The sequence below is a fragment of the Phaenicophaeus curvirostris genome, chromosome 6 (genome assembly GCF_032191515.1).
Source record: "Phaenicophaeus curvirostris isolate KB17595 chromosome 6, BPBGC_Pcur_1.0, whole genome shotgun sequence".
Classification (NCBI taxonomy): Eukaryota; Metazoa; Chordata; class Aves; order Cuculiformes; family Cuculidae; genus Phaenicophaeus; species Phaenicophaeus curvirostris.
The window spans coordinates 16,373,924-16,396,617 of record NC_091397.1 but is presented as its reverse complement, the minus strand read 5'-3'; the positions used below and the strand labels follow the sequence as shown (position 1 = coordinate 16,396,617).

At 38.5% G+C, this 22,694-nt stretch overlaps 1 protein-coding gene across 29 annotated transcripts in view; it reads left to right on the top strand.

Moving 5' to 3' along the window:
* The window catches only part of SVIL (supervillin), a 143,575-nt gene that overhangs the window by 65,563 nt on the left and 55,318 nt on the right, over nt 1-22,694 (top strand). For 28 of the 29 annotated variants that reach the window (XM_069859415.1, XM_069859407.1, XM_069859404.1 and 25 more), the window contains 5 exons: nt 8,582-8,648; nt 14,084-14,175; nt 19,467-19,524; nt 19,637-19,788; nt 20,179-20,863. In XM_069859415.1, coding sequence (XP_069715516.1) covers nt 19,517-19,524; nt 19,637-19,788; nt 20,179-20,863 — 845 coding nt within the window. In that variant the 5' untranslated portion in view covers nt 8,582-8,648; nt 14,084-14,175; nt 19,467-19,516. Of the gene's footprint in view, nt 1-5,482; nt 5,607-8,581; nt 8,649-14,083; nt 14,176-19,466; nt 19,525-19,636; nt 19,789-20,178; nt 20,864-22,694 lie in introns of those variants that run through there. The other variant, XM_069859401.1, reaches the window with a different exon arrangement.

Sequence of the window (22,694 nt, the reverse complement as noted above, 5' to 3'; positions counted from 1 at the left end):
TTAATTTGTACTTTCTGTGGGAAACAAGTTCCTGCCTTATCCCTCATTTCCAGCTGTCTGCTTGGTCCGTGCCTAACCCTGGCCCTGTGCACTCCTCTTCTGTTACTGTTTCAGGTCCACAGACAAATTGGTCTGACTCAATTCAGATAATGTGTCTCACTGGTATATCGGATAACCACATGTGAGAGAGTTGTGTGACCTTTGAACTTCCTTTAAGGAGCTAGTCTAGACTGATCCTACTCCTAAAGAGGAAAACCTTGAAGATCTTTAATTATGTTACAGTCTCACCATGCAGTTTTGTGAACAGTGATAGGACGTGTAGGCACATCAGGGGACATTACCCTATTATGAAAATGTGTTGCAAGATTGAAAGGTACTAGATTTTGGGTGCCTAAATTAATGACTTGAGTGAGCTTTCTTCGAGTCTGAGATATTAATCCAGAGACTGAAAGGTTTTTTAGAGTATGCGTGGAAAAATACCTGTTGTTCTCCTTTTCCCAGAGCACATGAATGCACATTCAGTGCAAAAAGACCATACATATTTTTTTTAACACATCTATCATCTTGAACTTTGTCCCCTTTATGATGCTTCCTGATCAGCTTATTTCATCTCTTTGCATGCAACCGGTTTTAAAGTACCCCATGCCGGTGGCGCAGTGCTAAAGTTTATCTCCAGGCTTGCCCAAAATGTAACCACTAGCCAAAAATCAGGAATATTATTGCCAGGATCATTACTCAAAAACTGTTGCGCAGTGGGAGTGGGGGAAAAAAAGCAAAGTGTAAAGGATTAAATTTGCTTCCCACTGGAGGAATGATACCATGTCAGAAAACTTCATTCTAGTTTAGAAGTCTGTACAAATCGCCTCCATTTAGGAAATGAGAATATCACAGTCCCACGTACATGGGGTTCAGACAGAAAAGAGAAGACTGACTGGCATTGCCAACCCAGAATGCACATTATGCTTACTAGCTAGTATACTTGAACGTGACTTGAAATGACAACTTTCTGTTAAGTGACTATGCTGCTGAACTAATAATCCATTAAATTTTTGACCTATCCTTTAGCTTCAGTCTAAATGATTTCTTGAACACCTTGGCAGAATTTGCTTGGAGGGTGGAGGAAAGAGGAAATAAGAAAAGGGAGGCTCTTGCAGTGCCTTACCAATCACTTTTGGAAATACACACCTATGTGCCAAAACCTAGCAGGGTATCTTTGGGCGGGGGTTGTGGCCTGGAGCCTGGAAAGGGAGGCCATGTGGAGTGATGGAAGATAGTGGTCAGGTTTGGTGCACTCTTCTGACCTTTATTCCTGAGATCATTCACAGCATCTCAGACCTTGGCACAGCTCTCTGACTTGGTATTCCAAACGTGTTCTCTCCTTGTCCAGGAGCAGAGCAGTGGGATAAAATTCATGAGCTCCTTTAGACCTCTACTCATGAAGTGTGTTTGAAAATATGATTTCATTATCTTGTTTGTACAGATCATTTCAGTTTTCCATGCTGCTTAGACTCCTGTTTACCTAACTAGCATATTTGCTGAAAGTTTCTTTGCAGTCACTGTGGGTTTTCTTTCCTTTGCATTCTTGATTTTTTTAAAAAAAATTTGGTTTTAAGCTGTATTCAAAGAGCTGTAATGGACTGCTTTGATTTTTTGTTTTTACGATAACTGCAAGTCATAACAAAGTATCTAGTTTTCCTTATCACAGAGGAACACTTCTAAATATAAATTCAGAAGTGATCAAAATTCAGAAAGAAAAAAAGACTTGATCTTGGTGGGATCTGATGTCTAACTCATGAATGCTTTGGGGTTGGCAACCCTCTTAGTTGGGAAGAGCTATGCAAGCCATTTAAACTCCAGCTTTGATTACAGTGATTAGTTTTGCCAGACAAAAGGAAGTTATTTTCCTTCTCTTCCTGTGGGATGCTTCAGAACAACATTTAGCTGCCAGCTGGTCTTTCATGAGCAGTCTCAGATTTGACATGTATGAGTGCTTAACCTCTAGCTCTTCACCCAGATGACAGCAAACTTAACTTCCAGCTGGGCTGCCTCCCTCTCTAACTGCTGGACTGTTGTTCTCTTTTTGTTTGCTTATGTTGGAAGCTGCTAATGCTCAGGAATTAGTGATGGCAGAGAAGGACAAGAACGTTACTGCTAATTTGTAACACAGCCTTGATAACATAGTTTGGCTGAGCATATTTCTAGGTCCTGGAGACTGGATCATTTTGATGGACAAAATACCCTCCATCCTTCCCTCATTACATATTTGGAGATGGAGTTATTTTCTTCTGGGAAAGACTTGCTCTTAAACCTACTATTTCCGAACAAGCAGCAAAAAAACTAATTCTGTAACTTCCTTTCCTTATGAAACTGCTTGACCCTGCTGACTTACTGTTTTTATCAAGGTATCTTCTCCACTGCCAAAACAGGTTAAGGGACAACAAAGAGACCTGTCTTGCAGTAGGAGATCCCTTTTTGATGGAAAGGAGGAAGCAAAGTTGTCAGTTACATGAAGTTATATCTTCCCAGTGATCTGTATGAAGTGCATAGCATTAGTGTAAAATTCTAAGGCTCCAGCATCTCTTGACCGTAAGAGTTTTAAGAGTGGAAGGAATGTTGACACACAGTCCTCATCTTGAAGTGAAAATGAATGAACTCTGAGGTCAGAGATTTTGCTCAGTAGCACAGTTTTAGTTTTAACAGCAGTGACATTAATGTGAACTCATAGATATGCACACAGCCATGACTGGTGATCACCTTGCAACCCAACTTGAAGAGAGATTGAAGCTGCACTCTAGACTATTGCTGGGGTTTTTTATGGAAAACGTTGATACAGATGGGCACTTTATTGGATATTTTACTTTCCCCTGTAATAATTCTCTTTGCTTCCATGAGATGTCCTATGTATTCTTGACCTGCCAGCCATAAATAGTAGAGAAAGAAGTTCTACTTATACCAAAGCCTATCACAAGTATTCTTCCCCAGCTGGTAGCCAGAGCTGTTGAAGAAACTGGCCTCTTTCTGTGAGTACAATTTGAACAGTACAAGCATGAACCTCTTTAAAATACATGCTTTTGTGAATGGCACTCTAGAGTATTTCTGTCTTTTTGTAGTTATGCTTGCTTTACCTTCTGGACCTTGATCACCAGAAGGATGCTGAGGACAAAATGTTGACAATGAAAGCAGAGAAATGTGGGAACCTGTCCCCTCCCACCACGAATGCAAACACACCTCTGCCTTTCTGTCGTGCAGGACATTGCTAGACACAGGGATGACAGTAAAGCTAAGGTTACCTCCTTTGTTACCCAGAAGCGATAATCCCTTTCCTGATGATAAGATCCGATGCCTTTTTCTTTGTTCTGGCACCTCCTGAAAAGCATACTCAGCAAAAATAAAAGAGTATATTTACTACCAGTTTAGTCATCTGACTGGGTCACTAGGGAAGCAGGACCTAGCAGAGGTCCCACAGAGAAAAAATGGTAGGATTGTCTGTCTTGGCAGCCGAGAGCTATCGCATGAGCACAGCTATCAGGTCTGACTTTTCCTTCTACCTTGATAATGACTGCAGCCACGAGTGTTATTTAGCTGCACTTTATGAGAAACAATTCCCTTCCTGTGTACCAGATGAGTTACAGACGCTTAAAAATGCTCTATTCTTATGATCAAGTAAGCAGTCTTGACACAAGTAGGGTTTGGAAAGAAGTGACCTTTACAGAACTAGATGTCTCTTTTATTGATATACTCACACAGATACTGATCCAGACTGTCCTCACTAGCTGTTACCATCAGTTTCTTTATTATTTCTGCACAGTCTCATTTTTTGTATTTTAAGCACACCTGCAGTTATGTCTAGGCTATAAAGCGGGTTTTCAGGTTAATGGCAATTTTGGACCAGCGTCAACAGATTCCTTTTCTTGTTACTGCTTTTGTATGTATGAGGCTCAAGTACATGTAAGCCTTCACAGCTGGTCAGGAGAGCACAGCAGTGTTCAGTTTGTGTTCTGTAGATAGTGCTGTGAAATGGTTAGAATTAAACGCGAGAGCCAGTAAGATTACAGGCAGAGAAAAAAATGTAGTACGTACCATTAAATACTTCTGAACAGAGGATAATATTTGGTGACTTAGAGGCTTCAAGGCTGTGTGTTCCATGTGTTGGGTGACTCATTCCAGGGAGCTCTGCACTGTTGAAAGATCAGCTAGTAAAAGGTGCTTTTAATGTGACACCAACATTATTCACATTTTAAAATAATTAAATGAATACAAATAGCAGGGGAATTAGACAAGATGGAGCATATACTCTTCTACCCATTGCAAGAGCTTGTTAACATAAAAAGCAGTGTTTAGATGACTTAGGCTAAATACAACTTTATGGTGAAACAACGAAAATTAATAGGGTTTTGATAGATTATTTTTTTCACTTGTGGTTAAGCAGTCTCTTTCACTGCATCATTGCTTATGTTTTGTCTATACATAGAAGTTCCCAGCATGGATCAGGGTCCTTTTGTACCAGATTCTTAAAACCAAGTAAGAAAAGCTAAGAACTTCAGTTTCTGAACTACCACAGTCCTAACAACCTCAGCCTTGTGGTGACTTTTCTGCTAATAATAGTTGAAATCTCTTGAAGGGAAGAAGTCTGCAGGGGGAAAGCTAGTAGGCAGTTGCTGCCTTTGGTTGGATGGGGTTAGGTATGTGGACCTGCTTCAGTCACATATTTAATGCTTCTTTCTGTGTGTTACATGATCAGGTAGTTCAGTGTGGAGGACTGAGCCAGGGTTATTGCACCATTTTCAATAAATACTTCCAGACTTTCAAAATGAACTACAAAGGGTTCCTACTCTTCAGTCCAAAATCCATCATATCTGCTTAATACGAAAATATGGTAGCTAGACAGTACTTTTGTGCAATATTACACCTTCTGTCTCAAACTAAAATATTTGGAGCTATGGTGTCTGTTCTTAAATCCCCACCCCCACCAGTAATTTTGCTCGTATGTTATCCATAAATCTTGTCTGTTTTAAGCATTCCAACTAATAGTTAGGCAAAACATTTTAACATAATGATATGATTAACAGACAGCATTTTTTTGGCAGCCTGGATGCTGTCTTATTAAGCAAGCAGTTTATCCTGATTAGAGATATGAAGGAATTATTTCTCCTCTTGGAGGTTTTCTTCTTCTTTTTTTTTTTTTTATTTTTTTTTATTGAGAATATAGAGCTTCTGCATTCATTTTGCAGGAATATAACGTGTGATTTGGCTGGATCTTTGAAGTCGTAATATTATAAATCTCCCAATCACAGTTCCCCAATCTGTTTTAGCATTCATGTGCCTAATTTCTGTTTGTAATCTGATTACTGGCTTGAGCTGCTCCAGCTTGCAGCCTATTGCTATGCATTTACTGTACTCCCTGGGACGCGATAGCCTGACAGCTCCAGTCCTGTGCTATGAAAAATCTCCACACGATATTACTAAGACAGGCCTAGGGCTGTGGCTGCTTGGGAATTAGCTGCTATTGTAGTTTCTCTTTGCTGAATCCTTTGTTTGTGCAACCATGTTCAGAAATCCTTGGATCTCCAGCTATTTGGGAAATGTTAAATACCCTGAGGAGCAAGGTAAGAGTTCCAAGTAGATAGCAGAAAATGCAGTTCATTTATCTGCGTATAATCTCTCTCATATATATGTGTGCATGTGTAAATATTGTTTGACGGGCTTTTCTGCAGCTGCATGAGCTACTTTAGCAATTGGTGTGTGGTTAGTCACCTAGGCTATTTCATTATTTCCTAAAGGACACTTTTGAAAAATCCGATTAGATGGATCTTTTAATTAGCTTAGCTTGCCACTGACTTAGGGCCTTTAAATATACTAAGTACTACTGGAAGGTTGTGTCTACTTTATTTATTTATTTTTTTAATTCAGTATTTCTAGTTCCCTATGTATTAAAGTATGGATAGTGGGTTTATCTGGAAGTTTGTACCTAAGTGGGGGGAGAGGAACTAGACTGAACAAATGGTTAAACTTGAGAGGGAGTTTGATTTACACTTCAGTAAATATACTTTTAAATACAAATATTTTAAATTGTTTTAGCGTGGTTATAAGCACGTTCAGAATTCTTCAGTGAAAGAAGGAAAGAAGGAACAAAATGCTGTTGCAAAGATTTTCCTTCTGTGTGGCAGGTACTTTGAGGTTGGGGGGGGCATTCTTTAAATTAACCATTGAATTAAGACTGTGTTAAACTGATGTTTCTCTTGGGGGCATATTTATTTGCTTTTAGAGCAGATTTGCTTTACTTTTTCTCCTGTGTTTGTTTTTGATTTTAAGACTTCCATATTGTAGTAAATAAGTTTTATTGGACTTTAATCCTCCCACATGGGGTTTAATTTGAACAGGAGGACATACATAAAATCTCAAAACTGTATAACAGAATTTAATTGCGTGGTTGGGGTTTTTGTTTTAGGGGGGCTGGGGAGCGGTTTGTGAAGAGAGGAGCTTCCCCCTGTGAAATGCAGTAAAGGTTTAAGATGTTGTTGAGGCATGAATGTATGAATGTTGCTGAATATGTTTAATGGATAGCAAGAGTCAGAATGGCTTGTGTCCCCCCACCCCTTAGCAGCGTTTCTCCCTCCATCCTCCCAGCAAAGCAATGAAAACTACTTTCTTCCCTTCTCATATCCCGTCTCCAGTTTTGGCTAGGGTAGGGAGAATTTCTCTGTGGTCTACTTGTGGTTTTCATGCTGGACAGCTGTTCTGGTGCCAAAAGCTGTAGGATGGGTTATATCCTGTTTGAACAGCCATAAATTTAGGATAGGACTGGTTCTGATTAGCTAAGCTGATGCTGAGCTGGGCTTTTTAAGTTACTGCATAGTCTACTCACAGTAATGTAAATCTGGACGTTTTAGAGGGTAGTTATGGCACGGAGTATTCTTTTTAATGCTGTATTGTAAAATTTAATTATTTATATACCATTCATACTGTTTTTCTTGTAATACTCTGGTTCAGTTTAAGAAGATGGTTTCTGTGTAATCTGTGTGCTTTAACTCTTCATTTATTTGGAAGGAGAAAATGAATGTTAACAAAAACAGGAAAAAGTTGCCTGTTAAAACTGAAGAATGCTGTTAGCAAAGCTGCTTGAAATCTGCAGTGACTTGTAGCAGATGCCTAAAAAATGTGGGTTTGCACATTCTAAGCCTCTTTCTCAAGCTGTTAAAATGGTCTTTTTTCTTTTACTTTCTTTTTTTAAATTTTTTTGTTGTTGTTGTGGCAGAAAGAAGTGGGAGACAGGAGGAGGGTGAAAAGTTTTGAAAGGCATAGAGAAAAGACACATTCTTTAAATTAAGATCCATGTTGTTAGCTACAATAGGTTTCATTAAACCCTTTCTGCAAAAAATAAGAAACTTCTTACCTACATTTTAAAATATTTAGTATAAGCAAAAAATATTCTTTATACCAGTTAGCTCTTCTCTGAAATAGTTAAATCTCAGCTCTGAGGTAGAGTGAAAGTCATGTTGCTGCTTTTGAATTTTTCTAATGTCCAGGTTGTGTAATATACAGGTCTGTCTTTGAAAAATAAAATGAACACTTAATCAGCAACCAATTTTTCATTAATTCAGTGTCTTGGGGTGGTTGACTTAATACAGATGGGGACAGAAGGCAATTTTCCCATTGGGATTAAATTATTAGTAGCTTCACGTGTCTTTTAACAGCAGTCACTGACCAGGTGCTCTCCTGCTTCCTGGCTAGCAGTTCTCTAGGGTCCCTTAATAGCATCCTCACTGCTGGATGGAGGGAGATGGTACTTGTAGCACAGGTACCCCTTGCCAGTGGTCACTGTTTAGGCCCTCTGATCATGCTCATTACTGCAGAAACTAAAAAGTTAAATCTAGGGTGGAAAGAGAGGAATTTGCCCATTGCTTGCTATGGTCCACAAAGGTTTGGGAACTAGTGGTTTTACATACTTTTTGAAGATAAGGCTGCATCTGCCACAGTTTTACTTTCAGGGTGAACAAGTGTTCCTTTTTGAAAGGAAGCATGTTCTAAGGCTATTCAGAAAAAAAAAATAAAAATGGAATCTTCCAAACAATAGGCAACCTTCAGAAATACTTCTGCCATGGATGGTGTAATACTGTGTTGCAACAGATCCTCAGCTGGGCATCTCTGACTTCTGCAGTGAATATGCAGTTTTTGTAGTATTGCTAGGCTGCAGCCAAAAAAGCTCTTGCTGCTTTCAGCATTTCTCATTTGCAGAGTGCTTCATAAACATGTCTACCATCCATTTATAAGCTGGGAAACTGAGTCAGGGAGCTTAAATTATAGCCCCAGGCTGCAGTGTTACACCAAGAATTAGAACGTGGCAGTTCTATGTAGTTTTAATGCTTTTTTATACTTTACTGTCTGTACTCGTTTTTGCAAAGCTTTTGTTTATCACCGTCTTGGGTGTGAGAGCTTATGCTCCTTTGACTAGATGGAAGGCCTTTGTACCTTCTTTTCCAGTGGAAAAGGACTATGATTGGAGACTATAACCTAGTTTCCTAAAAGTTTGCTGTTAAATTAAAGCATCTTCACTATCGCGTGTTTTTTTTTCATTTCACAGATTTTGACAAAGAAAACGCAATCAGATTTAAGCCTTCACGACTGCTTCAAAGGAAGAGAGCGTTAAGGTAACGTCAAGTTTTTCTTGCCCAGTGAAGATGACTGGTTTCATGATTGCAACTTGCTGTCATTGTTTGAATCTACGTTTATTCTTTTGTCAGGGAAAATGATTATTGGTCCTCTCACAGGATCAAGCTTTGACACGAAGCAGATGCTCTGAGCAGGTATTGAAACCACCAGCTGCCCCCTAAGCAACATGAAAATTTATGGCTGGCATTGCAATGGGGAAAGTCCCACTCTGCACTGAACCTCCTGTCACTGACTTTTCCTTGCATGGCATGGACACAGTACAGACATATAGCAAACCAGTGTGGAAAACTGTACTTTCTGCAAAATAAGGTGGCTGAAGTAGGTGAATGAATTATACAGCCATGCAGAGAGCTTTGTCAGCACATGGGGGGTGACACAGCTGAGATGAATGGAGAGGTGATGTTGCTGCTTCCTTGCAGGGCTGTCCTGCCTTCTGCCTACAATCTTAGGGCATAATTCCACAAGGCTGAGTAAGGGAATAAAGTTACACTTAAACAAGGTGGATGGTCATGTTCCCTCACTCTTCCCATCCTCACTCCAACTGTTTGTGGACATCCACCTTTGTGTTTGCTGGACTCATTCATAGTGGCACAGAGAGGAGGTCAGGGAGTTGGGAACCAACTGTTGCCCCAGCAGCCAACTGTTTTGTGGGCTCAACTGCAGAGGAATCCGTTGGCCTTAGGCAGCCAGGCTGTCATTTGCAAGCATTTTTTCAGTCAATTCACAGCTTCTGGAGCACATCTGATTCCCTACCATGTTAGAATAGAATAGATCACAGAATGGTTTGGGTTGGAAGGGACCTTAAAGATCATCTAGTTCCAACCCCCTTGCCGTGGGCAGGGACACCTCAGACTAGACCAGGCTGCCCAAGGCCCCATCCAGCCTGGCCTTGAACACTTCCAGGCAGGTACCATCCACAATTTCCCTGGGGAACCAGTGCCAGTGGCTCACCACACTCATTGTGAAGAATTTTTTCCTAAAGAAAAAATGTTGTTTCTTAGGTGCTGTAGAGAGATGGTGTAGAAGTCGCATTGGTTATGGGAGGCAGGTAGGAAAGCAGAAATGAGAGTGGTAGAGAAGGATGTGACCATAGAAGGGACCTTTGATACCTTAGAGTCCAGAGAAGGAAATTCTCCTTGAGGTGGAGAAAGAGAAGATGAATGCCAAGCACCTAGCTAACATGTATAAAAGTGAAGTTTCATGCAGTTTTTCAGAAAAACTCCGTATATCCCATAGCCTGAATCTAGATGGCAGGGCAGTGTTACCAGTGACATTTGGATCAAAATTTTGCTTGATTTTTGGGCTTGTAACTAGGTTAGTGGGACAGCTATTTAGAATATGTGTGCTGCTGCTGCTGCAGCAGCAGATGAGATTTTCAGCCTAGAGTCCCTGATGTATAGAAGCAGCCCACACTTACTTTGGAAGTTGCAAGAGCAGTATAACTGCTCAGACTGTCAAATACTCTACTAATGTCATGTTACATGTTGTTGGTAAAGAAAAACTTCAAGCTTGTAAAATATTGATGCCTGTGTTTTAATAGGGATCATGTGAATTCCTGAACGTTGAAGAGTATAATGGGGTTGTTGGCAACCTGAGGCCAAACCACCCACAAATCCTGCATGAAACAAACTTGTGGGACTTCGTGCTGTTGGTTGTATTTCATGAACCATTATCACAGTGTATGTTTCAGGCAAGCAAAGGATGAGAAGTTTCTTTTTCAGTATTCAGACTTGACAGGGACTTTAAGAAGAAAGAATTCTTGAAAACTTCTAAAGTTTTTTTTTTCATTTAGAGAAACTCAAGTATGCTTTGAATTATTTTAATAATGAATGTGCATAGCCTAGCTGTTAAGTACAGAAACTCCTGGTGCTGCTGCTGCTCAGAATCTGCACTTAGATATATAGCATGACTTGAGAAATTAAGAAGAGCAAAGGTGAGTAGATGTAGTTATGACACTTCTAGAACAGGGTTGTGGATGAGATAGAATGGACAATATACTTGGCAATCCAAGTCTGACTGTCTGCCTCCACTTAAGCAACTAAATTGATGCTGCAACTGGTTCTCTAGCAGAGAAACCAATAAAGTGGGGAGACATATGGATAGATCCCTTTGAGGAAAAAGGAAATCTTGGTGAGTTACTTATGAATGTATTTTTTTAAAAACCCCTATGAGTAGTGTCCTGTAATTTTTTAAAATTATTATTATTATTATTATTTCACTACTTGGAATTGCTTTAACATCATTCTGACTCAACTTAGATTCCTAATGAATGTTCTTACTGAATACTGTGACATCCTAGATGTGCCTACTTGCATTTTAGAACTAATTTTATAAATCTTATCTATAAATACCCAATTGTTTGGCTTGATTATATCATCTTCAGAGCAGTGCCCTTTCTCTGAATTCTCTGTGCAGGTGAAAACAATGTAACTGATACATCCATTAAAAATACTTCATGTTTTTAATGTGCAAATATTTAAAACAAGCAATGCCACCTGCAGCTTTGCAACAGAATTCTTTTAAAGATGAAAAAAATCCTCCAATGTTGATAAAGTGTCCAGTGTATAGTAATAGTTATTAACTTAAAAATAAGCAAGTAAATAAGTTTTGACAATCTGTCCAGAGGGAAATGGAAAATGAGGGCATAAGAGCAGCTGAAAGGACTTATCCAAAGCAGATAACCTGTGGTGCCGTGTAAACCAGCAAGGGTTAAACTCAAGTAGTTTGTGGTTATTAAAAGAATTTTAATGAAATCTGCCAGTGAGCAAAGGTTGAAAGCCACCCTCGGTACAACGGAGGAGGGAGCTCACATACAGGAAGGGAAGATTGGATGACCTTGAAGAGGAATAGAAAAGGGATGTAATGTAATAATACTAAGTGCACAGTTGTGCATTGGGGGCTGATAGTTTTTTCTGTCACTTTGAACAGATGAAAGTAAACCCTTAGCATATTTGTTTCTCATGGAAGATGGAGCAACCAATATAGCGTAGATATAAAAAGGCAAATGTGTTGTAGATCCTGGCGTTCGTCTGGCTAGTCATGTAATAATGCTTTTTCTATTAAAATTCCCTAGTTTTATAAGACACTGGTAAGACCCAGATCATAGAATCAAGACAATATGCATAATAGACCATATACAAAATAGATGATGTAAAACTGGAATAGGTAGAAGACATTTTTACAGATAATCTCTGAAACTGAGAGCCTGTATTGAGGAAGCTGAGTAGATATGCAAAACTTCTGCTAAGAGAAATAAGGAAGGTAACCGACAACACTGGCACGTAAACACATGGATGGAAAGCGAGTGAAAGACATTTAGGCTGAGTTTAGAGAGCCTCTGGCTTCACAGTCCCTGGAACTCCCTGGCGATTGGAGGAGGGCGCAGGAGGGAACGTAACTAGTTTACCATACTTAAGTCTGCTGAGGATGCACAAGCAATGTAATAATACAGTTCCTTTTAGCAACAGTAGGCTGGTGCCAGTCCTGTTTCTGTATGATATTACCTTGGAAATTTGTGTGGGTCTGAGGCATAGTCAAGGATATTGGCGCAGAGTCATTCTAAACAAGGATTTTGCTGTATGATTGAATGCTTTTCTGTACAGTCCGATTTTTATGGAAACTTAAGGTGCTGCACTGTCACAAGTATTATGGAAGCAATTGGAGATGCTGCTAAGTAAATCGTAGGTATTCAAAAGTCATGAGCTGAGTCCCTCATCACTTTTGAGACACATCTTATAAATTTAGGGTTTGATTTATAACCTTTGGACAATATTCTTCACATTTTTCAAACTCATCCTCAGCCAAAAGGAGTAGAAGCTGATTTCAATTGGAAACTGTGAATCTCTCCACCTAGGGGTTCTCCAGAAGCTGTCTGTAAGAAAATAACACATTCTGAGGCTAATAAGAATCATGAGTGTTGGTAATGTGGGGTTAGGCCTATAGAAACATGCGGTTAACTGTCTGAGTGTCTGCTCGGTCTCAGATTACACATGCACCCATTTGTGTGTGGCTGCTCTGTGCTGTTTTTAAATTTTATTTTGGTTTATGTTTAGTTCCATTAAAGTGTTTTCACCCTATAAGGATACAGTTTTCTGTAATGAAAATGCTTATTGCAGCTCTCCATCTTCTATTTTCTTGTAGAGGCTAACATTGCTTTTCTTGGCAGTACCTGGAATAATTTCTGTAAGTGCAGACGATTTGCAGTAAGCGGCATGGTGCCTGAATGTGACACAGCCAAGTTTCTTTATTGTAATTTCAAGGGGTTTTTTTCTCTCTTCAGTGACTTGCAATGAAATATTATTTGTAAATGATAAAGAAGCAAATATTTCTGGAGTTCATGTAAAATGTCATTTTATGTTAAAACTCTTTTCAATGAGAAATGTTTTTTTGCAACAGCGAGTACAGAATTTTTTTTTTAGTATGTTTTCTTTTCTAACTAAATACCACTGATGAAAGGGTATTCAGTTCTTTAAAAAGGCATTAAAAACTCTCACAAGGAAAAAAACTCTCCTAAGGAAAGATTTTCCAGTCATAAGACTGTGTAATTTGTCTTATTAGAATGACAGTAAATCATGTGGCACATCACTGCCATGGCAAAATGAAGAGCCTAAGATCACTGTGGGGATTTGTATCTTTTACATCTGTGTACACAGTTTACTAAAGATTTTAAGACTAGTGTAAGTTTTCTTATGCCTGGTTGGGATTTTTTAAAAGTTATAATAGCAGAATGCAGCAGTTCTCTTTCTATTTTTAATAATTTTTTAATAATTGGAGAGGAAAATATCACTTTGTTTACCCAGAAGGAGGAACACTTCCTCCAAAAAAAGTCTCTTTAGACAGTTAGTGTCTACTTTAGATAATTACAACACCTATGTTTTACAGGTGAAATTTGTATGTTTTATGAACATATTTCAAGAAATATTGGGTTTCCTTTGAATGGACATTTTTGCTGCTTTGAGAAGACAGGGTGTAAAACTAAATGATCAACTGCTTATGTTAGTGCATTATGAGCCACATCCAGAGATTAGTGCAGTAACAACAATAGGATAGTCATGAAGAAGGCTTCTATGTGGAGTGTATGTACCGTGCTGCATTTGATGAACTGTGTTTTAATATTTATGGAGAATCATTCAGTATAGAATGTTTCAAATGTAATTGCTCATAGAGCATTTTGAAGGCTGTCTCCAGTCAGTAATTTAATGCAAAATGTATCACAGTTGATTCCAAACAAGTTTTAAATAATGTTAGGCTTGGCTTTGTGACTTTCTTGGTCTTATTTCTTGTTTTGTTCTTGTGGAAAATATTTTCTTTGGTATCTTTGTGAAACTATCTTGCAGTAAATTGATTACATCTCAGCGTTATTTGATTTGTAGCAGAAACATCCACAGTTCTGTAAACCAGATGTTGCTTTTAGTTTTCAGAAGGAGTTCTCATTTGAAGATAAAGAAGAACTTGCAAACAGCACAAAGGATATTGATGCTAATCTCTTAGCAGTACTTCCAAAAGGTAAGTGAGAGACACATTATGAACACAAGTGGTAATTTAGCAGTATGTGAAGTTTAGTCTGTGCAAATGCAAGGTTAGAATCATTTGGGCACAGATGTTTTGTGAATAAGTTTTCTTTTTCCTGTAACGTATGCATGCATAGGGCATGAAACCTGGGACGAACCACAATGCTCTTTTACAAGTCCTTGTAAATCTCTGCTTCATAAAATTGAGCTTTGTTTACCTAGTTTTCCATGGATTCAGAAGTAAGTGAAATTCAAAACTTCAGAGAGGTTTCTTTGTACAGTTAGGTTGATACTGAATTCAAAGGTGTTAACTTGGCTTGTAGTCATAACTCTTTCCACTCCCTGTCAGTGGTTTCTAGAATCACTATGCTTGCATGACCCGCTAACTACACACTGAATTTTAGTCTTACGTATTGAAGGACCTTCACTATGTATGGATTTTGAATTTTTTTTTTTTAAACTTCTGGTTTTCAATGACTTATGAAGAAAAAACAGCAGTTCCATCTTTATCTTTTAGTATGGTTGGAGAAAAGGTGAGAATTAATTCTCTTGTATTATTTAGAGGAAATCACAATCTACTTGGAAATAGTTCTTGACCAGTAAAGGGTGACATTTTACTAAATGTAACTGACATAAATATGTTCCCTTCACTCAGGTATGTCATGGATCTCAGAACTTTTATTAGAACTGTGTGTATGTTCTGATGGTATTTTTACACTTCTCAGACAAACTACAAGGCTAAATGCACCAACATAAAGGAACTGTATTACTCTTTTAATGTCATTTATTGCAGAGTTCCTTTATAAAGAAGTCCTTCTTACAGCATAACACTTAAGTGATATTTAAGTGATGTGATAGCTTTTGTAATATAATCATTACAGATTTTCAGAGAGAGACTTAATTGACACAGTGATGGAATAGCGGTATACATTTATACTATACAGCCTTCCGGAGAGCACTAGTCAGCGAGAATAAGTAGTCCCTCATTATTCCATGTATATAGCCTTACAATCACACTGGCCAACAAATTAATTATGGGAGCCTTGACTTGAGAAACGTTCTCTCTAAGTTACTTTCCAGTGAACTGATATCTATTCCAAGATGTCTCTGTTTCCTGAGAAATTATTCTTGTAATAAAGGCATTATATTTGGTGTGTACCAGACTTAAGAAAGTTAGCAGTGGGAGCTGAGGGGACTTCTTAAGGCCAAACACATTCTGAAAGTCCAGGTTTTTTATCCCATCTAGGACCTAGCTTTGATCTCAATTAGTGCATGTTGGAAAATTGGAGGAATGTAATCTTCAACTGATACAGACTGAACTGAGGTTCAAAGAGCCTAGCTGAAGTCTCACACATTGCTGCCTGCAGTTGAACGTTGAACATGCTAGTGCGCACCTGGTAGCGTAAACAGAAGATAAATGCTTCTTCAGCCTGGTTTGTAGACCGTCATCTTTCCAGGTCAGGAGAGGATCGAGACTGATACGCTGCTGAACACTATTGTGTTAAATTTTCCTCAAAATGAAAAAATATATATACCTGCTTTATAATGGCTATTTACCATCTGAGAAATTAAACCTCTAGCAGGGAAACTTGTGATTCACGTCTGTTCAGACTTCAGAAATGTATATGCTCACTTTCTACTTGAAACTTTTGGAAGGCTTGATTTATTTTTTTACAACTTCTGATTTTTAAAAATAAAACTGTTTTCACATACCCACAACTTTATCCACATTATATCCGCTCTGCTGTTATCAAAGAGGCTTCCAGCAAATACATCTTAATATTCTGTAACAAATATTTCTGAAAGATTTCTGAATTCTGTAAGAAATCTTTCACCTTAATCTAAGGAGGGTTTTAAATGTTTTTTGTAAGGTGCACTTTAAATGTACTTTCTGGTTTTTATCTGGGAGGGGACTTGGAACAGTATAGTTTTCGCTAAATACTGGTATTATTAGGTAAATTCTGCTCAGAAAGTCTATAGTTACCAAAATTAAGATGCCTTTGGATAGTCTACCTTAGAAGCTATCCTATCACAGCTTCATGCTTAACATCCTAAAGTAAAACCTGACATTCAGGGCTGTTCTCTTAGCTGTATTGACCAACAGTGTTTACAAAGTGGGTTGACATGAAGTAAGGAGATAAGGAGCTTTTACTGTGAAATTAATTGTTTTAAGCTTCTTAGTCTTTTCTTGTGTGCTGAATCAGATCTTTGTGCTACCTTTTAGGTGGAAGTGTAGTTATTCCTTAACACTGTCGTGGGTATCTTTGAAATGTTGTGGTCTCTGATGGTCATGTGGAAAAACATCCCATGGAGAGGTGGGAAGTTGGTACCAACATATGCAAATTGCAAACTAAAAACAAGAAATCTTACCTGACCTAAGCTTTCAAGGGCCAACAAGTGTTCTTGGGAGTGAAATTTCTCCAACTGGCTTTCATGTTTTGAAGTAAAATATTTTATTTGACAAAAACAAAGCACTAGAGTAAAGACTTTCTGTGTTTTATCATCTTTTTTGGTTTTGTTTTTGGGGGATATAGGGGTGCTTCTTTTCTCCACTTGTCTAGAAGAAGAATATTGCTGAAAGTGCTTACACTAAAAAGCTCTGCAGATGTTGTCCAACCTAGCTGAAATTACTCTCTGGAATCTCAAGTGTGGAAAAAGTGTAAGGCAGTGTAGAGTAGTCCCATGCTATTTTTGTCCCATCTTGTTTGGGAAGGTGTTGGAGAGATGCTTCATGAGGCCAGTGCTCTTTTTAGGTCTGCAAAGCAGTAGTAGAATCTCTGGAACTTCAGCTAACATGTGGCAAGAGTGTGTTGAGCTAATGCTACTGGGAGTTCTTTGGATGTTCCACATTTCTTGTATGAGGACAACTTATAGTCCAAATTCCTTTTTTGGGAGGGGGGAAATAAAGGCGGCTTCAGTGTATGAAGCTCTGCTCTGGAGCTTTACTAAAGCTGTGTAAAAGACCTGTTCTCTCATGATGGTTTTAGGGACTGTATAGATCGGTGTCTAGGGAAGAAAAATGATCAGGATTTGGATGGAATGTGGTTTTATTAACTGTGAACTGTGGAGGACTTTGGCCTTTCTGAAGTGGCAGAACAATTATGGGGTTTGTTTTGAACATTTTATGTATGTATAGCTAACAGATGGAACAAAAAAACCCCACTTCTAGCCAGAGGAACAAACTTAAACAGAAGTAGATTGGGCAGAGGTGAGAACAAAGGTGAGAGGTGAGAGCAAAAAACACGAAATCATTTCCTTTGGTGTGAATGTGAGACAAAGGCGGGTTTCACATGGGCAAGTTCTCTGTTTAATACAGTTGCACTGCTATTATAGCACATCTTCAGTAGGCCAGACAGCAGTGGGAACTGCACATGCATTGACAGAAATGTCTGTGAAAACACAATGTAAGGGCTCATCTTTGCTTTGGTATTGGTTCAGGATGCAAATTTTTCATTACGCAAGTCTGGTTCCCATCTGTCTCCAGAGATACTTCCCTAGAGTTTGCTGAATTTCAGTGGTTATCTTGCACTGTCAACCTGGTCAACAGCATAGTCTTCAATCTGCTGTGCTGCAAGTCCTGAAGTTGGCACTGTTAAGTAGCTGCCTGCTTACCTACTCTACACTGCCAGTTGAGTCAAATGTGTACATATTAGATTTTTTTCATGTCATGATGACAATCTGAGCTAACCTGGTTTGAGAAATTGAAGCAGATTGCTTGAGTCTGCTTTCTGTAAAAATGTAGACAAAAGGAGTTGTTTTGAAGAATGGGCCAGTTGATTTCTTTCCCCTGTTAATCACACATTCTCAGGAGGCAGTCATCTATAGCCTCAGACGCTATGTTCATACCTCAGTCATTTGTTTCTCTGAGAAGTCACGATCCACATACATTCATTGTTGCTGATCCAAGACATTTTACCTGGAGTCCTAGCGGCTTTTCAGCACATAAGGTGGATACGACATCCAGTGTCAATAGTGTCTGTACCTCTGAGCTGTGAGCGCTTGTATTGACTATAGTGAACTTCTTGGATACGTGTCAGCTAAGCTGAAACTCTGATTTAGCTCTGCGTGTAGAGGAAAGGGAGAGAAGGTGCATCTGACCTTTAAAAGGATGGTGTTTCAATAATATTTATCTTCCAAGTATCGCAAGCAATGAAGTCTAGTAAGGAAAAAAGTTCATAGATTTACTTCTGCAGTGTTTGGAACAGTGTCTGCTAGACAATTCTGACTCATTAGGCATTTCTGATGGCAATCTAAGGCTGATTTAGCAGGCTGTATACTTCACATTGCTTTAGCTTCTGATCCCTGGGTCAACAGTATCAGAACCCCAGAGATGCAGTGCGTCAGAGTAGGCTCACACAGCTTTTATTGCCACGTCTTAGCCAATGTAGTGATATGGAGGGGTGAAGCATGAGTGTTAGTCACACAGACATACACACACCCCAGTCCACTGCATCTTCTGGCAGCCTGGATGGTTTCTCTTCCTGGTGGTACAAAGTCACACCACGCTTGTTTATGTAGCACTCGCTGCTCCAGTGTGTTTTGCAAACATCACTGGTAACTGTGCACAAATGTGTATATATATAGATAGGGATTACTTCATCTATCACGCCTCCTGTTGGTTCACTACGATTTTGTGAACTGTCACAGCTGTCTTCTAGCACATAACACCACCAAACAGTTTAGGGGGAAAGAAGGAAAGTATGTCAAATTAAAACTACAGGCAAAAATTAGCAAAGTAGAAAGTGATTAGCCATGCAGGAATATCATGAGGGTACGCAGTAATTTTCGTTCCAGCCATGAGTCATGGGAATTCATGAGATGTGCTCAGTATGAGGGAGTGGAGGAAAGTAAAGAATAGGGGATACTGTTTCTCTTTAATCATAGCCAATACTCAACCTTTGTGTAGACAAGGTAAGCAGTAATTCCATACTGCCTGCTTTTGAAACAAGTTTTTAAAGCATGTAAACTTGACCTCAGCTGATCAAAATAAAACTTGTCCATTTTATACTAGATTTTAAAAACTGCTGGGGTGCACATTCTAGCTTAGCCTGGAAGTACCTGGAGGGGAGGACTCCTTGGTGTCCACACCAATGTGCCTGATGCGCTTCTGACAACACAAGCTTGTAGGAAAACAAGAGGAAAATGCTTGTTCACTGACAAAAGCTATTTTAAACCTCTTAACTTGTATTTATCTGTTGCTTCTTATTCTGAAGCCTTTTAGCAAGTTTCTGTGAGTTTCTAAAAATTTAGCAGCTTATAAATTGTTTATTTTTTTTGTTTTCGCAGTTTCAGAATTAAGAAAACTGTTTGAACCAAACAATCAAGATTTTTTGGAAATGAAAAGGTAAAAAAAAATGTAAAAGAAAACACAAAGCTTTTTTTGTTACCTCATCTTAGAAACTCTCCCATCAAGTCTTGAAGGATTCTTGATTTCACTTTTTTCACATCCTTTTCAGAAAAGAGAGAATAGCTAGACGTTTAGAGGGAATTGAAAATGATACGCAACCTATGCTTTTGCAAAACTGTCCAGGGTCAGTCACACACCGTTTACTAGAGGAAGATACACCAAGGTATATGCGTGCCACTGATCCCTACAGCCCCCACTTAGGTAAGTAGTATGTATCAGTCAGTCAGTCAAGCAATTGCTGAATTAATTCATATTTACTACCCTACCATTTGTGCAGAACGTGGAGAGGAGTTTTTATAGCAAGGCTGTGGTCAGAGGTTTTTTAACTTGCCTTTTAATTCTTTATTTGGAAAAGGTAGATTATCTGTATTGTTTTAAAACAAGAATAATTTGATATAAGACTCTTAATGAATTATAACTAATACACATTTCTTAATCATTTATATGTGCTTTTAGGGACATAAGTGCAAAAATGTAATGTACCTGTGCAGTCACTAGTACACTTTGATATGTAAGAAAATTGGAAGCTTTTACTTAACTCAGTGTGAATAGTGAGTAGGAGTTTGCTCACATATGTTGTGCTTTTGACAGGAAGATCAAATGAAGAGGAGGAAACTTCAGATTCTTCTGTAGAAAAACAACCCAGGTCATCCAGATACCGAGCAGAAATCACAGGAGGTAATACAGAGCCCTTGTATAGTACAGGAAATATGGATGTCCAGGAACTAGAGTCAAAAGCAGAAAGAATAGCTAGGTACAAGGCAGAGAGGCGGCGGCAGCTGGCAGAAAAATATGGATTATCTCTTGATTCTGATTTGGATTCTGACTACTCATCCAGATATGCACGGGCAAGGAAAGATCCCGACAGTGTGGAAAGAAAGGGAGTGAAAAGTGAAAAGCGAGATGATGGAAACAAGGACTGTGGTTCCCTGTGTTTGTCCAGGACTGAGATAAAGGAGTTGAAGAGTGTAACTTCTGAATCCAAAGAGTACTCCAGCCATGAAAAAGATGGTGTTCCAGATAAAGAAGACCTCTCAAATGGAAAAAGTGATAGAAAAACAGATGATGACAGTGCCATTAAACAGGCTTCTGACCCTTCAACCACCTTCGATAGTTCTGTCTCCCTTTCACTTTCTGGACGAGAATCTTCCTCCCATAATGAAGTGCCAATATCACCAAAGCAAACCCCCAGAGAGTCCCTTTCTTCACCAAAGCGGGCAGCCTCACCAATCCATTTGCAGAATGACCAGCCCTTGCACAGTAACATCAGACAAAGGTAAGCATGATTTTGTTTGCTCACAAAGAGATTCCTTTATCTCCATGACTTTCTGCAGCAGTGTCTACAGCATTTATGAAAATGTATTTATTACTCTCAAACAATATATTTAGTGATTTTGCATGTCTCAGGCTGGGTTGGTTAGGTTTGTTAAATCACAGCGTGTTTCTAGTACAAGGAAGCATGTATCTATTTCTATGATTAGTTATGTCCTTGGTTTCACTTTATATTTATAGAATTCATGCTAAAGTTAGCCCTTTGAATAACTGATGTTTAAGATATTTACACAAACAAGAAATTGAATCAGTTAGAGTTCTAAATCTGTTTTCATTTTTTGTTTTGTTATTTTTACAACCTCTTAGAGCAAGCCTTTAGTTCCTTTCGTCTATATTCTGTAATTGTTTGGATGGGAGGTTCCAAGTTAAGGCAAGTTGTTTCTCAGTGAAGATCTGAATAACTTTATGATGGCTTCTGCCAAAAAAAACCAAAAACGCAGGTCTCAGGTTAAAAGCTGAAAAGTGTCTTGTGTCAGTTGAAATAATAGTTGATTTGGGTTTTGACTGTGAAAGAGATTTGAACTGTGATAGTTAATTTTTCAGATAATATTGCAGTATGTCTGTAAAGGGGCAGAGAGGAGGGTTAAAATTCCGTGCTGATTTTGGAAGACATAGCCTCTATCATGCTATGCTGAGTTACTTTGGATTTGACAGATTTACTCCAGTAATAATGTAACCACATTATTCCTGAAGGGAGAAAGAAAGTAGTTTTCCCTTATTTCATGTTATAATTTCACACTGTAGTGCAAAATCAGACTGCCAAAGTGTTACGGTGACTGAAAACAACACGTAACTTAATTTTTTTAAAAAAATATTATTTTCTCTAAGCATAATACTTTAGTTTCTAGGTCAGTGGATAGATGGAAACTAACAACTGTAAAAATTGAAGTTAAAATATTGCAGCTAGAAACTATGTAAATAGTAATGAGAATTTAATCATAAACACATCTGCATCATGCTGAGCAGTGCTTACTGTTTCTAAAAAACCATAACTGATATAAACTTTTTGGCATTTTTTGCAGTAGGTTCAGAAACAAGCTGCCTTGACTGGACTTCTTTATCCTTCCCATTAAAATCACAGAACTTGATTCTTACTTATTGTGGACTTTTTTATTAACTATTACAAGCATACCTTGAAGTTTTAATGAGAAAGCCATCTTCCACGTCAAAGGTTAACCACCTGGTGAATTGATTATGTCATCTATTTACAGTGCCTATAAACAGCTGAAATGCACTTAGCCTTCTTTTTTTGTTTCACTTCACTTCGTAGGACACACCAGTAGTAGCCTCTGTATTTTGTTCATAGCTTTTCATTATTCAGGTGACTTCTAATCCTGGTAGCCTTCATTTGCATGAATGTGTAGCTGTCATTGGACTCTTCCCAATTAAGCCAGAATTTTAAGTGAATATTGTCATTTTAAAAAAAGCTATTGGAGGGAAAGTAACCTGTCTGGAGACAAATTACAGTAACTGAAGACAGGCCCCTTCTGCAAGGTTTTCCTTTTTTTTGAGACTCAGTTGTTCTCTGTTTTCAGGTAATGAAATGGTAAGATCCATTTTCAGATGGATGCTGATGTTAGCACAGCTCCAGAGTTTAAACTAAATCCCATTTGTGCTAGGGTCATTTTTACTTCTCTGCTCTGCAGTAGTGCCTTACTATCAAATGAGAGACTGGGGCAAAAGCAGTACAAAAAGTCGTAATTTAATACAAATTGTTGACTGTATTATCACTAATTCCAGATTCTATATGGACAAGGCTTGAGTCAGTATTTATG